This window comes from Porites lutea, chromosome 1 (genome assembly GCF_958299795.1).
Source record: "Porites lutea chromosome 1, jaPorLute2.1, whole genome shotgun sequence".
Lineage (NCBI taxonomy): Eukaryota > Metazoa > Cnidaria > Anthozoa > Scleractinia > Poritidae > Porites > Porites lutea.
Window position 1 is genome coordinate 9,721,472 of NC_133201.1, and position 16,004 is coordinate 9,737,475.

At 39.5% G+C, this 16,004-nt stretch overlaps 1 protein-coding gene across 1 annotated transcript; it reads left to right on the top strand.

Moving 5' to 3' along the window:
• The first annotated feature begins 3,184 nt into the window (after positions 1-3,184).
• LOC140945650 (uncharacterized) lies at positions 3,185-13,436 on the top strand. The gene is made up of 5 exons (XM_073394709.1): positions 3,185-3,293; positions 3,924-4,292; positions 10,213-10,278; positions 11,594-12,259; positions 13,189-13,436. Exons 1-5 carry the CDS (start codon positions 3,185-3,187, stop codon positions 13,434-13,436), a joined length of 1,458 nt encoding a protein of 485 aa, XP_073250810.1.
• Positions 13,437-16,004: the final 2,568 nt, after the last annotated feature.

The following is a 16,004-nucleotide window of genomic DNA, read 5'->3' on the forward strand; positions in this document are numbered from 1 at the left end:
AAGAAAAAATATGAAGTTTGTAGTAATTAATTTATGTGTCTGTTTGATTCACTGACTGAATGACTGACCCTCTGGTTGCTGACAGACAGACAGTGACTTCAGGGACAGTATATGACTGACTGACTGACTGACTGGCCACTGCCAGATAGACTCCTGGGAGCGTATGAAAGACTGGTTGACTAACTGATTGACAGAGACTGGTCGCTGACAGACAGATAGACTCCGGGAACAGTAAGACTGACTAAAAGGCTGATTGACACTGTTAGACTGAGTAAGTGGGTGGAGGAGTTGGAGAATGAATGGAAAAAAAACGGGAAAGGAATCTAGTGCCCAGTAGCTGGGTGGCAAAAAGACTAACTGACCACATGGCTAGTTTCAGGTTAGTCTGACCAAGTAATGTTACCCTATTGGCATGTGATCGCGTTTCAACTTGGTAAAGCTTTGGAGAGCATGTGCAAAAATATTCGGTCCCTTGTATTTGACTATGCTAGCCCACTACATGAAAGATAATGCTACACAAGAAGATTAGCAACAACTATTTTTAGCGCAACACAGCGTTGGGATGTTGGAACAATGTTATAACCATTCGAAACAATGTCGCTGCAACAATGCTGCAATGCTGCATTGCGCTGAAAATCGTCATTGCGAGTCTTGTGCAACATCATCTTAACTTTTAATCCTATGGTGTTACCATTCAGATGAATCCTTTTTTTTGCAAAACAATAGCACAGCACAAAGGAGATGTGTGGGCCAGATTACCTTTTTGCATGCATGGAGCACTCTTATTTTTTCCTTGGTGTGTTACAAAAAGCAATTTGTCATTGATTTTACTCCTCCTAGCCTCCTTCTCCTGTTTCTCTTCTACATCATCATCATCATCATCATCATCACCATCATCATCATCATCATCATCATCATCATCATCATCATCATCATTATTAGATAAAATCATAAATAGGTAAACAGAAATTTTAAAACGACAATCTTTGACCCTCTTCTGCTGTGCACACCTAATAACAACAGATTACTTCAGCTGAAGCAAATACCGCATTATACTTTGTTTTTCCATTGAATCTGTTCTTTTCACAGTCAAAGCTTGCCTTGTTACCATCTGAGAGCTACACTGTTGGCGATTTAAAGGGCGAAATACTTTCACTCAAAGGACTTCTATTGAACCGGTAAATATGAATATAGAGCTGTACATACAGTTTTTGCAAGCAAAGGATGTTTGTGTTTATATACATATTTGTTTTAATTTGATTTAATTTGTAATTTGTAACTTGTAAAGAAGATCAACAAATTCTACGTTGTTGTTGTGATCGAAAAAAAGAACTGAAACAAGTTGCGCACGTATATCGACATCCTGGCTGAGAGGTTGGCCGAGAGGGTCTGGTTCACTAAATCCCAGTCCTCACTCCTGATTATTTATGTCCTTCTCAGTGGGTTTCAGTTCTCGCTCATCCTAATTGACTTCCGCTATATATGATCATCATCTGAATACCTATTCGGTATGGTTTTCGTCTCGGCGTAAGAGCTACTGAACGTGGACGGTTTAACGTGAAGGAGTTCTGACGTTTCGATACAAGAGCTACTGAACGTGGACGGCTTAACGTGAAGGAGTTCTGACGTTTCGATACAAAGTCGTTTCGATACGATCTCAAGCAGTAATATTGCACAAGAAATTCGATCAATTCAAATATATGGTTTGCGGGTGAACATGAAAAACATTTTGGGTGAATATTTTTCGTTCTTCAAGCCACGTATGTGGAACTATTTACACGTAAAACTAAAAAAAATTGTATTGAAACGACAGTAATAAAACGTCCCTATTTGCATTCGCGTTCAAATCCCGCCATTCACCACTGGTTGTGACTAGAATAGAGCTAATCCCAAAGTTAAATCAGGTTCTAATTGCCCCTTGAAATACTGGAAAAAGACTATAACGTAAAGTAGCAAATAAAAGGAGGAAGTGAAAGGAAAGATCAAAGCATGTCAGGCTTGAACCCGAAATATTTTCATTCATAATCTACATCCTTATCTACTACACCATCAAGGGCCAACTGCCGACGCCGTTTATTTTTAAGGCTCTTCACATGGTTTTGCTCATTACATTATTTGAAAGCTAACCGTTTCAAATTAGTGCTCGCGCTTGCCCCTATCACCAACCCTATAGTCAACTGTTTTTCTATATGTAGCGCTAAAAAAAAAGGAAATACTATTAGCTTTTTTTTTATCCACGAAGCACTTAAGAGTTCATTTGAACGTGTCCGTGCTTTCCAGATCGAACTGGAATTTGGAAGTGTTGGTTTTTGTTGTGGTAAGTGTTAGGAGATGGGGTAAACCGGAGTACCCGGAGAAGAACCTCTTGGAGCAAAGGAGAGAACCAACAACAAACTCAACCCATACATGGCGTCGACGCTGGGATTTGAACCCGGGCCACATTGGTGGGAGGCGAGTGCTCTCACCACTGCGCCACCCTTGCTCCCTTACTTTTCCTCTCTCTTACTTTTTTTCTGTCTTCTACATAAATGTGCCCAGTACCTGGTTCTTCACCAGGCCCCAGTCGTTCAAAAGGTAGATAGCGCTATCCACCGGATAAATCTCTAACCACTGGATAGTGCAATTGGTTTCTCTAATACTTATTCACTGGATAGAGATTTATCCTTTGGATAGCGCTATCCAGCTTTTGAACGACTGGGGCCCATGCGGAGCCCCATACCTAAGAAAATGTGGTGATCTATCCATCCAAGAAATTTTGGTAACCACGTCACCATGCGATCACCAGTTTGCACTACAGGGCAATCAATGGGAAATGACAAACTTCTAGCTAGTGTGGGAACCTGTGTTTAACTTGATAATTGACATCCATATTTTGGTCAATTGACAGCTGTCGAAAAGAGTATCCGCTAACCATGGGTTCAGATCGAGGTAACGTGTTTTTCAAGGTTTCTGCTGACCAGTTGTTAGCTTTTAATTGATCGCAGGCTCAAGTTGATGTTTTTCATTCATATGGTTCTCCCCTAAAGTTAAGTTTAGATTTGAGGACTTCTTTATTGTTTAAGGTCCGTGATCTGAGGCAAATTTAGAACGCATGAACGGGGCCTTTGCTTTTAGCTCTGGCTGAATCTATATACTACATGTATCTCCTCATTGTGATTTACCCAGGAAACAGTTCCCGTCCCCCATGATTGGCTCTACCCCAGCACCTCCCAGCATTCCATCATGGCAGCGGACAGTAACATCAACCGAAAGAACAAGAACAACGTCTTCTTTGACTGATTCTGAAACAGCTGGTACTACTGAACTGTCAGGCAGCAAAGATACGCCCGCTAGGAAGGTCTCCTAGCTGGAGTTTAGCGGTATGAATGGTTGGAATTGTTTTGTTTGTGAGTGTTAAATTTTAGTTTCGTCTTTGGCTTCATTGAGGTTTTGCGCGGAAATATGTTCGCCTACATAGGGTTACTGCTGCCTTTGCTTTGAGCTTTTGCGCGGGAAAACGCTTGCATGCAATTGACTGTTTGGTTGTTTACCATTTACAAAATGTCTCCGTTTTCGTGTCGTTTCAAAGGAAAGTTTCCAGGAGCAACGGAACTTCTAAAAGGGCCTGTTTTACGGACGGAATATTCCAAAAGAAAATTTATAAAACCCATCTTTGATACCAGTTTCAGGCTTTACGGCCGTTTCTTGGTGAAAGGAACTTATTTTGCAAATGGTAAACACGCTTCCTTAATTAAATTCACTAGTGCAAAATTTTTTCTTACCATTTAACATAAACCGGTTCGCCCATGTAAGTGGTTACCAGAACCTGGGCTTTGGTTTGACTTTTTGCTTCTCATTGGTTCATACTTATTTCGAATTTTTTATTAAACGCAAACGCACCAATATACAATACATGTTTGCTTGTGTTCTTCTATTTATTGTAGGTGAATCTTCAAACCATTCCGGCAATGAAGAAACAGAAGAGAGCGCCGAAAAACAAGATATCATTTCCATGGAGGACAGCCCTAAGGAACGCGGCAGTACATCTAGGAGTGGAACGGATACCGCTAATACACCTCAAACGGTTGTCGGAGCTAATGACAAAAGCCTAAACGATGCCATGTTAAATGATACAAGTGTATCTGACACTAGTATATCGTCCATGTCTGAGTTGTCCGGAAACACGTCCTTCCACGAGGAAGTCTATTGCGCTGTCTTCTACTTGTATCAAAGCGCTATCGGAGATGACGTTACCGTCGGATTCTGCTGTCGACCTCGAAGAAGTAGCAAACGATTCTGTTGCCATGAAAGATGTATAGTGACTCTCCCTGAGATTATTAACTCTCTGACTTTCAATTTTGCACAAAATAAATTAAAATTCACAAACAAATCCTGAATTTCATGTTGTAACATACTGATAATATATGGTAACTGCACTCGAAGGTCTCGCTGGAAATGTGTTATTTGAATAATGAGACTAACGGCTTTTGTCTACGGATGTAAAAGTCAAATTCTTTAGTATAAACTTCCATAATTTTCAATCAAACGAGAGTCAGCAAACATACGTACTCTAGTAAGTGTGACTTGGATACAAAGAATATATTTTGTGTTACCCGCAAGCGAAAGAAAATCTCAGTGCTTAGTCTATGTGTAAAACCTTGTTGATTACTTATAAAGCAGTAGTTCGCTCTGATATTCTACGCTGTTAAAAACATGGCTTAACAACCATTTAATGGTCAATTCAAAAAAAATATATCATCAACATAACAGCCACCTTGTACAGCTTAATAAATTACTCCCTCAGAAAGGTACTGCTTTAAGCTCTCATTTAAATAGTTAAATGTTAAGGAATACGCCGAAGAAACTGGCAGTTCCACACTGAACAATTTAAAAAGAGCTTGAGTTATAGTGGAGTGGTCGTCACTGACGAGTTTCAAATAAAGAAGTGGCTATCACAGTCTCCTAATGTAAGGTTCTATACGGTCTTGAACGACGTTCATGTTTTGTTTTGTTTTGTTTTGTTTTTTTTTTATAGAGATAGTCTTGTAATATTACAAGTAGCTTATTTTTGTTAGTTTTCTGTTTTGTCTTTCCCTATAATAAGCTGAAAGATTTTTATCCTACCTCATCTTCATTTCTAACATGCTAATTAGTGAACTGAAGCAGTCGTTAGCACTCACCCGTAAAAGTATTACACCAAATTAAATTACACCATTACGCGATTCGTAACGTGAAAAGGGCCATTAGGACGGAAATGGCAAATAAACGTGGTCCTGTTAACTGGTACTAACCTCATTTTCACATGTCGGAATCACAGACCAAAAGAAGTTTTTACTGTTTTCCAATCAAAAAAGACATCATAAGACAGTTTTCGGCCGAATCATTTCAATTTGCAATTGTGGAGAGATAGGAGGGTCGAGCAATTAGAGAATTGGTACCAAGTAATTAAAAAACAATATTTGAGTGATTGTCAAAAACTTTGAATGTGGATGTGATTTTTTTTTGTGTCTCGAATGATCACCATCGCATCAATCTGGCGCACGTCCTACAAATAAGATCCACCCATTTTCCCATTTATTCTCGATCATTTGTATCCCACGCACGTTCTGGCTGGTACATGCTATTTAGCGGTTTCCCTATCCTGCCATAATTCATCAGCATAATCTGTTGGTCATTCACTTAATTACCAAATGGTCAGATGATTGACATATATAACAACGACCTGAATAAAGAATATCAATGTAAGTGATAACTTTGACCATTTTCGACTCAGCATTTGAAAGCTAAAACTCAAGGCAATTTTTGTATTTCACTGATGTGACTTGATCTTCTATTTTCGTACTCAAATTGCTTCCCTCTCGTAGTTTTTACATTCTCTGGTGAACAGTTCACCAGAATATTTTGAAAAGAGGGCCTAAAAAAGTGAGGTGATCCTGCAAAAATGCTTCTCAACAAAAGTATTTTGAGAAAAATATTATATTTTTGTAACGGTTGCTTACACGTAATGTAAGCTTCTTCCTGAAGTAACCAACTATTTTCCAGTTTTATTATTCTTAAATATTACCTTGCGTTTTGAAAAGCTTTGTCCTGATTATCCCGTAAAGTAAACAACACACCAGCTTTGTTTGCCATATAAAATGTTAGTTCTAAATTCAAAGCTCTTACCTATTCACTTCAGTGGTACTTTCATGACAGAACACCAAAAAGTACTGCGAAAATCTCTTCTTCGCTTAAATTTATATTTGCACAGCTCACATTATCTTCATTCTAAGTACCGATAATGTTTCATTTATGTAACTGCAGCAATGATTAGGACTGTCGAAAAAACAAAAACCACCCAAATGTTTTACTTGATAAGCACTTCATCAGTGCCCCAGATAGGAGTTACTCACTGGAGCTCAGTGATCTCCAAGTGCCAGTAGAATCCGAAGAATATTATGTTCGTCGTGCATCTCATGGTTAGCCTTCTTGACTGTTTCTTGTGCTTCGTTACACCCTCCTCCCTTCTCTTCCGTTTGGGCTGCCCGACAATAGAACTCTCCTCTCTTGCTCCAACGTTCTCTTTTCTATATTTAAAGTTCCTTCCTATTCTGATACGAACATTGAATCATCGCTCATCGCTAGGTCAAAGATCAAGTCGTCGTCGCACATCAACAATCCTGCTCGGACTACAAGGAACACTTCGTGACGATCTTAATGATGTAGTTTACAGAGAAGTCCACAATTTTGTTTTGGATTCACTTTCAATTATGAAAGTGTTTGTCGTAAGTCAAACACAAGAAACGTCAATCTAGATTTTCAATGATTTGAATCTATTGGATGCCCGTAAGGTGGTTAATTCTACGCCAAGACAATCGCAAGGTGCATGTCTGGAACTTCCTTTCCCTTCTTTAAGGAGTCTCCCCTTCCCTACCCCTAAAGTCTGTACGAGCGGGAGGGCGGGTGGGCGTAAGCTGATGTCACAACCAATTCACATCGAAAGGTTTCCAATTTCTAAGGCAAATGGAAACTTGGCCGCGCTGACGAGCTGCGAAAAAATTTGTCGTCAAGGGTATTCGCGAAAACTGTTGATAAATTTACCCTTAATAAACCTTGTTTTTTTCCTTCACTGATTTCAAAACGGTTTCTTTCATCTCGCGTCAAATCACAAGTGACCGTGACCGTTAAAGTGTCAGAAAAAGAAACTAAATTAGTTGTATTCTAGAGCAGGTGGCATTTATGTAATATAGCTATTGGATCACGAAATTTCGATTTCTTTCGCCAACAAACAAATGGAAACAAGCTAACCAGAACTGGAGAGGAGTAGAGACTTAGTTTTGTTGACGGTTACTTAAAATTTGTTTTCGGCTTTTCATAAATAACTTCTTAAAACCATCTTACGATATCGATCGTGATTATTTGTTCGTGTTAAGTCTTTTGATGGGGCATGGATTATTAATGAACTGCAAATATCGTCTTGTGGACACTTTCTTTTATTTCGTCGCATTTCATTCGTGAATTGTTTTACTTTGATTCTTGAGTGCTTATGATTAGGGCACGCGTTCATGGTCATTAATAATTAACGTCACAAAATCCTGCCTGACCATTTCACCTACGAATTAACAAGGAGATACAGTTATTAAAACTTACCTTGTGTAGAGGTAAAATAAACTATAGAGGTGCAGGAAGATTTTGAAGTCTATTTCAGGCCTATAAAGTAAGTATAGTCTAGTAATCTAACTAAAAGAATGTTTACAAAATCTGAGACGGAATTTTGAATTTTGGTTCTTTATTTACTTAATACTTTTTGGTACATGGAAATCTTTTGGCGTGTTCAGTGGTAAATGTTGATATCATTATAAAACACAAGTCTTTAATTACACAATTAAGGCGTGCGTTAGAGGGTATAAAAACAACAACAAAAGACCTTCCCTGTTTTAAGTCATGTACACCATTACTAAATGTTAAAAACACTCTCTAAAACTGCCCTTATTGTCGATTTTGCGATTTCTTTAGTTGTAGCCAGTAATACCCGGTATAGGCGAAATAGCTGGGGAAAAGAACAAGAAAACCTTAATTAGGGCAATCGACAATGTTCAACCAGTTTTGTGAAAAGTTTTCATTTACACTCGATGTTGGGCGTGAACTTACAACAAAGACTTCATCTGCCCCTTACTTAAATTTGTTGGTTATCCACAAAGGCACAAAGTAACAACTTCAAAACACAATGAGCACAAAACTCACCTAAACCGGAAAATCATAATTAGTCCCCTTTCACTCCCATATTTCTTAAACCAACAACCATGGAATTATAAACAAAGACATGAATGTAGTTCTGAATCTATCACAGGCTTTTTCTAAACTGTCTGAGACCTTTCTTTGCTTGAAAGGTTTTAAAACATTGTGTCAAAATCCATCAGATGAGATCTATTAGATTTCTCTCCCCTCTCTCGTCCCCTCTACTAACTATGGTTGACACGATCTAACACTTGTGTTGTGTGATTCGTAAAGCGAGACTATAAATTAAGTACTAGATGTCTACACTTTTTCGAGTATCTAGGACGTATATATCTTAACTACTTTAAAACTGTGTACTAGGCTTGATTCTTTAGACTTAATGGCCCATTTAACAATAGCCCTCGATACTTGGAACTGACTTTCTCCTTCAACAACGCTAATCACAGGCGACCCAAGCTCGGTGCATAAATTACTACGTGTTTCGATGCTGTTTTGCATATTACGAAAGATTTATAGACTTTGTATGAAAAAAAAAATATATTGTAGTAAAAACGTAATATAGGCATGAATATAGAAATGTATTTCACTTACGTAAACTTGGGTTTGTTGTTTCATTTTCTGTGCAGTGGGCTCAATTCATGGCCATTAAATTTTTATACGGTTTTGCGGCTCGTTGTTAGTTCTGGGTTTTTTATTCTACATAATAGGGACCTTAGCAACGAGAACGTTGACGTCCCGAACGTCAAAAATTGCAACTGGAAGATGATATTTTCTCTCTTTCAGTGCTCTGTCCAGACAAATTCGTCCAGCGGGCCTTTAAACAAAGGAATCTAGATTCGTTGTGTGAAAAAGAAGCGTTCCATCAAGCGAGATATCGAACTTCCGGTTGCTAATCATGACGTCCGGGACTAACGTTCACTAATGCGAAGCAAGGCAGTTTACTGTATGTGCAGTCTCAACTCACAAATCTCTCCCGCATCAAAGAACCGCGCATCGATTCACCATGAAAGCGCCAATTCCTTAAGGCCAGGTGAGTCTCTTATCTCTTCCTCTCGTCATGGGTATTGCGATGTGTTTTTGTGGAAAAATGTTTTGAACGTTTTCGGTTCTGGGCGATCTGACGTGCGCTCAGGAACCTCGATGACCACGCGTTGCGAAGTGAAAGCGAACATGGACTCAGGGAATCTGGGTAATCAATATTGCATGACAAAACATGAATCTTCCTACCCTCAGATAGTCTACTGATAGGAAAAATACCCTGGCCTTTAGGCGCCCTCATGGTGAATCGATCGGTGCACGGTTCTTTGATGCGGGAGAGATTTGTGAGTTGAGACTGCACACAGTAACCTGCCTTGCTTTGTCTTGTGGGCAATTTATTCTCTTGTGTCGTATTTCACTCGTTATTGTTACACTTTGTTGTTTAAATGTTTCTGATTAGGACACTCGTTGGCAGACATAAATAATTACCGTCAACAAATATCGTTTAACTTGTGATTTAACACGGCCATAGGCTCATTCATTTTAGACTTCACCTTTAGAAGAAAAACTCTGGAGCAAGGAAATTTCGAAGCTCTATCTCAAGGAGGAAAGGTGAGTCGAGTAATGTTGAGGAAACAGCGATTAAAAGAAGAAACCATGGCTCATAACATCCTAGCCGTATTTTTAATTTCTCTCTTTTTTTAATTTGTCTATTTTTTAATATTATTTTTAGAATGTCGCAAAACGTTATAAATGACTGTTGATTAAAAAAGTGGAAAATTTTGAGTTCATTTGCGTGTTATTAATTTATTAAAGTATTGTAAATAGGGCATGAGAAGTGAACGATATCTATCAGTTTTCCTAGTTTCGAACTATTCGGCGCATAAGCCAGGGTGACAGAGTTCCTCTCAGAAAAAGAGGTCATTTTTTTCACTTGCTTTCGTCTTAACCCAATAAAAACGTTAACAGTTAACGGTTACAATTTACAACTCTAACACTTACAAAAACTTACAAGTTGTGTTTCTATTAATTTTTCAGACATGTTGCTCTACTCGACAGTTGTACTAGCCTTTCTAAAAGTCTGCTTTATTCATGGCCTCGATGGTAAGCTATCATTAGACATTGCCATTCCGTTGACTTCAGAACACCGTGCGTTCTGCGTTCGCACGGTACCGTCCTTCAATGCATTTGCATAATGCATTTGTTTCAAATAATCAAAATATTTCTCGACATTAAGACAGGAGACTGAACGAACGTCAGGGGCGTAGCCAGCTTTTCGACAGTTGTAGGCCTGGCTGACTTTCATTTCCACATATCCCGAAAATTGCAAGCATGGCTAGTACGCACTGGCCACACAAACACTTTCACCTCTTAAGCTTTTTAGCTCACCCCAACAACGTATAATTTATTACAAGCGGTAGAGTGATCAAACCAAAAATCTGTAAGCCCATCTATAACATCTTCTATTGACTAGATAGATAGATAGATTGATACCATAAAATACAGTTTATCTAACACCTAAAATATTCAATAAAACACTTCCTAAAATCAAAAAAACTTATTTGTTAAAAATGTAAACTAGATTCAGGGAAAGTGTAAGCTATTAAAATTACGTGACATGACAATTATAAAAGAGATCATTGTTCTATTGGTGTTGACGCATGGGATATTAAAATAACGGCTGCTCCTTTAGGTTTTTCCTCAGTAAAAGAACCTAACATAGATTGTGGATGAAACTTGGTACAATGATGTAACAAGTCAAGAAAATGATAAAAAAATAATGAAAAGTAAAGGTTACCTTGCTCGTTTTCTCGTCACAATGCTGACAGATACGGCTATTCAGGACCCTTTAGCAAAAGCCGCGTCCAAACTAGACTAATTTGACTTAAAAGTATTGTTTTTTCCACTTACGTACCAGAAAAATGCCTTTTAGTGCCCTGCTTTTACTTTACGCTCTAAAGTAGACTAAATTTGGACACGCGCTTTTCGACCCGTTATAGTTCAATCCGTACAATTTAGTAACATTGCTAATGTGATAAAGATGACGCTCAAATGAAAATCAAAGAAAGTTAGCACAAGTTTAACATCCACTATCGGGCTTCTCCGTGAGAAAGTGGAACTCAGCAACACGCGTACCGCTTACGTTATGCACATTCCCAACACATTGAGTCTCATCTCGGCAAGAAAAAATCACCATCGAAAATTCCCATAGCGTTTCTCTTCAGTCAACTTCATTTTAATAATGTTACTTCAGATGCTCTTTTTCACAACGGTCATCTTGTTTAGCGCAGTAAGAAACACGCACTGCAAAACCAGCGAATCAGCTGAAGACAATATTTGGACTTGTGCAAACTAGGTTCTGTCTGTAGGTTAGCATTTACGATAAATACTAACTTGACTCTCGTTTTCTTCACCACAGACGAATTAACTGTTTCTGTGGCGATTTTCTCCGGTCGACCTGATCCAGTTTGGCAGCTCTCTTCGAGTAACCCAGCTCAAGCAACCCAGTACAGAGCCATCAAAGCTATGCTAGCGTCTAATGTCAAGAAGTTTTACCCGGCGCAAATGCCCGCGAGACTTGGCTTTAAAGGATTTCTGGTACAAGAAGGTAAAAATGAACCATACTTAATTATTGGCCCTGAAACGAAGGAATTACAGCTTCAACTACTCGCGAGTATGCCCTTGGATTTACCAGGAGACTCAAGTCTTCTAGAAGACAACATCAAGGAAGTCAAAGAAGCTGTCAACTCTGGAGTTATAATAGCGGAAGAAGTCCCACAGCCATCAGCCTCGACATTAAGATCAAAACGTGCTGCACCACGGTACCTGCCCCAGCAATGGTTTCTGAACCGTAAAATACGAGAATGCAATAATTGCTACAACTATGCAAATAACGTTCGGACATACACTTTTGCCCAACCAGGGGAGGCAACAGGGACCCCCTTTCAGTTGAATAATCCCCCGTCTGTGCAGGCTTCCGCAGTAAGTGATAACTTAGCTGTTTTGGCTCCGAATCCGCCTCAGCCTCTTGTCCTTCCAAATCCAGGACCAAATCAGCACTACGTAGCTCTCGTCGTTGATCCAGGTAAACAATAGCTGCTAACACTTTTTTCAATCAACCAGCACTATAACAATTGATCGCAGTTTGTTTCGCTCCGTGTAAGAGTCCGGAATCCTGAATCCGGGATATGTTTGCTTGCAGAATCCACGTTCCGGGAAATTTTTGCATGTGGAATCCGGAATTCGTGGGCTTTGGAATCCGGAATCCCGTTTACAACGAAAGCCGGAATCCGAGTTTCACTGACAAGGAATCCGAAATCCACGGCGTGGAGCCCAGGGCTCGGTTGCATAAAACTTGCACTCAAGTACTCACTTAAGTAGGTCACTTACGTATCCGTTATGGGTACACTCACGGGTGTTGCATGGAACGCACTTATCACTCTCGTTAAGTTTCTGTTTTACGTGGCCGGACTTACTGGCTCACAAGTTTTATATCAACAGAAGAAAGTGTTTCATCATTTGAAAAAAAAAATTCAACCATGAAACGAACCTTCGACATAAAAATACTTTTGGAGGTTAACAAAGCGCATTACAAAGGAATTACGTAAAGAAAAAACTTTTTTTCTCTTCTCGTTAGATCTCGTTAACTTTATTAAAAACAGTAAGGATACTTGACTTACATAGGTCCCATAAATTTACGTGCTATTTTTCCCGTAAAAAAAGTTTTATACAACATCCGCAATTTTTGCTGCATAACCGACACTTAGAGAACACTTACGAAAATCGTAAGTGCAACCACTTAAGTGATTTAACGCAACTCACTTAAGTTACGAGTACACGTACGTATACCCGTAACCGTTACGGGTGTTTTGTGTAACCGGGCCCTGGAATTATACCTTACATGGGGCGATTCAAACTTTTTCAGTCTAGACCAAACCCTTTGCTACGGAACTTTAATTTGTGACACCTTGTTCTTTTTTTCGTTTTTCCGCTTTCTTTTACCTTTAACTTCAGGTGCTCCAAATCGAAGGGGAGATTTCCATTGGTACCGTCGAGATGGGCAATTCAACCTTGACAGATGGTCTCACAAGCCCGGCGAAACCATACCAACCAACAAAGATAACAACGGCCATTATATCACTGATCCAAGGCTAGCAGCTATGGGCCACTACCAGTTTGTTGCTTTCATGACAACTAACCCAAATGCCGTTAACATTAATAACGGCGTATATCAGGCTGGATGCGACCCAAACCAAGGCTAGAACGTCTACAGCACGTTGCTGTTATTTTATGAGTACTAACAACAACGCACATCCAAGCCTGCTTTCAGAGGTTTTCTTTCTGCTTTCTCTTCAAGCAAACGGAAAAAGTTTTTATCCGTAAAATGCCTCGTTTGAGGAGAAAGAAAAAAAAACCCTTTGAGACCAGGGCAAGAAGATTCATATTCAGCTTGTACATCGATATCCAGTCCCTAATTTGATGAGGCAAATAAAACTGGTATAGCGTGAGTTGCAGTCGCATTGTATGATTAACTTTGACTGTTGTGCTTTAAGCTACGGTAAAACGGACAACAAAAAACGTACAACTTGTTTTGCAACAAAATGAATTGAAAAGCAATGATGCGCGTTCTTCCACTCTCGTTAAAACCTGTGCTGCAGAAAATAAGCTTGCTTCACGTTGAGTGAAAACTGACTTCTGATTGGACGCCATACATGGGAGTTACGTCACTTGCTGCAAAACAAGTTTGCCTTGGGCTGCGCAACATGTACAGATTTTCTTTCAAAAAGTAGAACCACTCTCTACTTTCTACAACAACTTTTCGCAACCTACAACAAAGTGATTTGCTGCAGGACAGGTTTGATTCGCAGGTGGTGAAACGCGCAACAACGCTATTCAACTTTTTTTGTATCAATGTTGCAAAACAAGTTGCATTTTCTTGTTTTCCGTTTTATCGTACCTTTACTGCCAAGTTCACACTCTTGTGGACAGTTCAGTGACTTTTTTCCATGATGGACACCGTCGAGATCGCGGACAACATGGGCACGGCAAGTTAGTGTCCTTAGTAGTGAGGTTCAAGAAGTTATTTTTTACCACGACACTTGCTTTACACCTGTCCAATGAAATGTCTCCAAATTTAGATTAACTCGGGAACAAACTCTAGTGCAGAAAAAATTGGGACAAACTAGACGGCAAACATTAAGGTGTTTCGATACAGTTTTTCGGACACAAAATTTTCACCCATAATTAACTATGGATTGAAGATTGTCAAAATGCTGTTTTTAGTAAAATTGATGTCACTATGACAACAATAAACAAAAAACTTTGAAATCGATAAAATCGGAAGTTCTAAGTAAACTCAAACTAATCTTATGTAGCGTCAAATGGCTGCTTCGATGCATGACAATTTTGGTGTATTTTCTTTCTTGAGATCCTGAAAACTAACCTGTTTTCTCACCACTTGTCTATGTGCAACTTTATTCTAAATTTTGACTTTTAGCGCTTTTCCGTATGTCTAAAACGGCTCGACCGAATTCTTTTTAAACCTCATCACACAATCTCCTGACGGCAAGCTACACAAAGCGCGCGAACTTGACATGATTACCCTTAGAAATCATGCACCGCTGTCATACATGACATGATTACCCGTGACCTTGAGTGTCCTTGACATGATTATTGTATAATCTGCAGCTAGATGATGTCCCAGGCGTTGATTTCGAAAATTCACTGTACGCTTTCGGCCAATCAGAAAAGAGATAGTGAGTTGAACGTATAATAATCATGATAATTGTTGTCGGCAGAGGCCTGATCCAGCTGGCTAGGGCAAAGTAAGAACGAAGAAGAAGGTATTGCCGGTCAAAGCCTCTAGTAAACACTGCTGCCTACTGAAGGGGTTGTGTCAAAACAGCCCACTCCCTACCCCACTAGTTTTGACCCCCAGGCCTGATCCACCCACCCACTGTTAGGGCAGTCTCTGGGCTATCCAACTGTACCGACCAAGACAGCAAGCCCCCTACATTTTTGGAGGCTGCATTGGTCTGGTCTGGAGCCGAGCTGCGCCTGGCGCCAGGCGAAAACCAAGTGGCCACGTTTTAACGAAATCAGACAGATTTAGATTGATAGGGAAACTCTAGAATATTTCTCACATGTACTCAAGGCGAGTACTTAGAGCATGTTTTATGATAGCTCTTTGTATTTTTGTTTATAAGTCAATTTTAGTGTATTGTCGAGTTTTATATTTGGAGTGTTAGTTTTCCTTTTCACTTCAAATGTTGTATTAGGTAAAGATTTCACAGTTATTAATTTCATTCCGGGTGCAGAAAGAAGCAGCGGAAGAAATTGCCCCATTTCTGAAATTTATATTCAATCAATCATTAACAACAGGTCAAGTCACAGGAGACAGGAAATGTGCCAGTGTGTCTCCCGTGTTTAAAAAAGGCAGTGAATTGAAGACGCTTGCAACTACAAACCAGTATCTCCTACTTCTGTGCCATGTAGGATCATGGCGCATATTATCTTCCATCACATTATGGGTCACTTGGATGCGCATCATGTACTTGTCAACTAGACCCCACTTGGAGTATGCTTGCTCGGTGTGTGACCCACATACACAAAAGAACATTCAATCAATTGAAAAAGTCCAGCGCAGAGCGGCTCGTTTTGTTAAGAAAAGCAATCAGCGCACACAGGGTACCATCACAAGTTTACTAGAGGAGCTAAAATGGCCATCATTGGAACAGATAAGGAAACAAACAAGATTAACAAACTTGTACAAGATCGTAAATGGCACCCTGGCAGTACAAATTCCAAATTACTTCAGACAGAAGGAACAC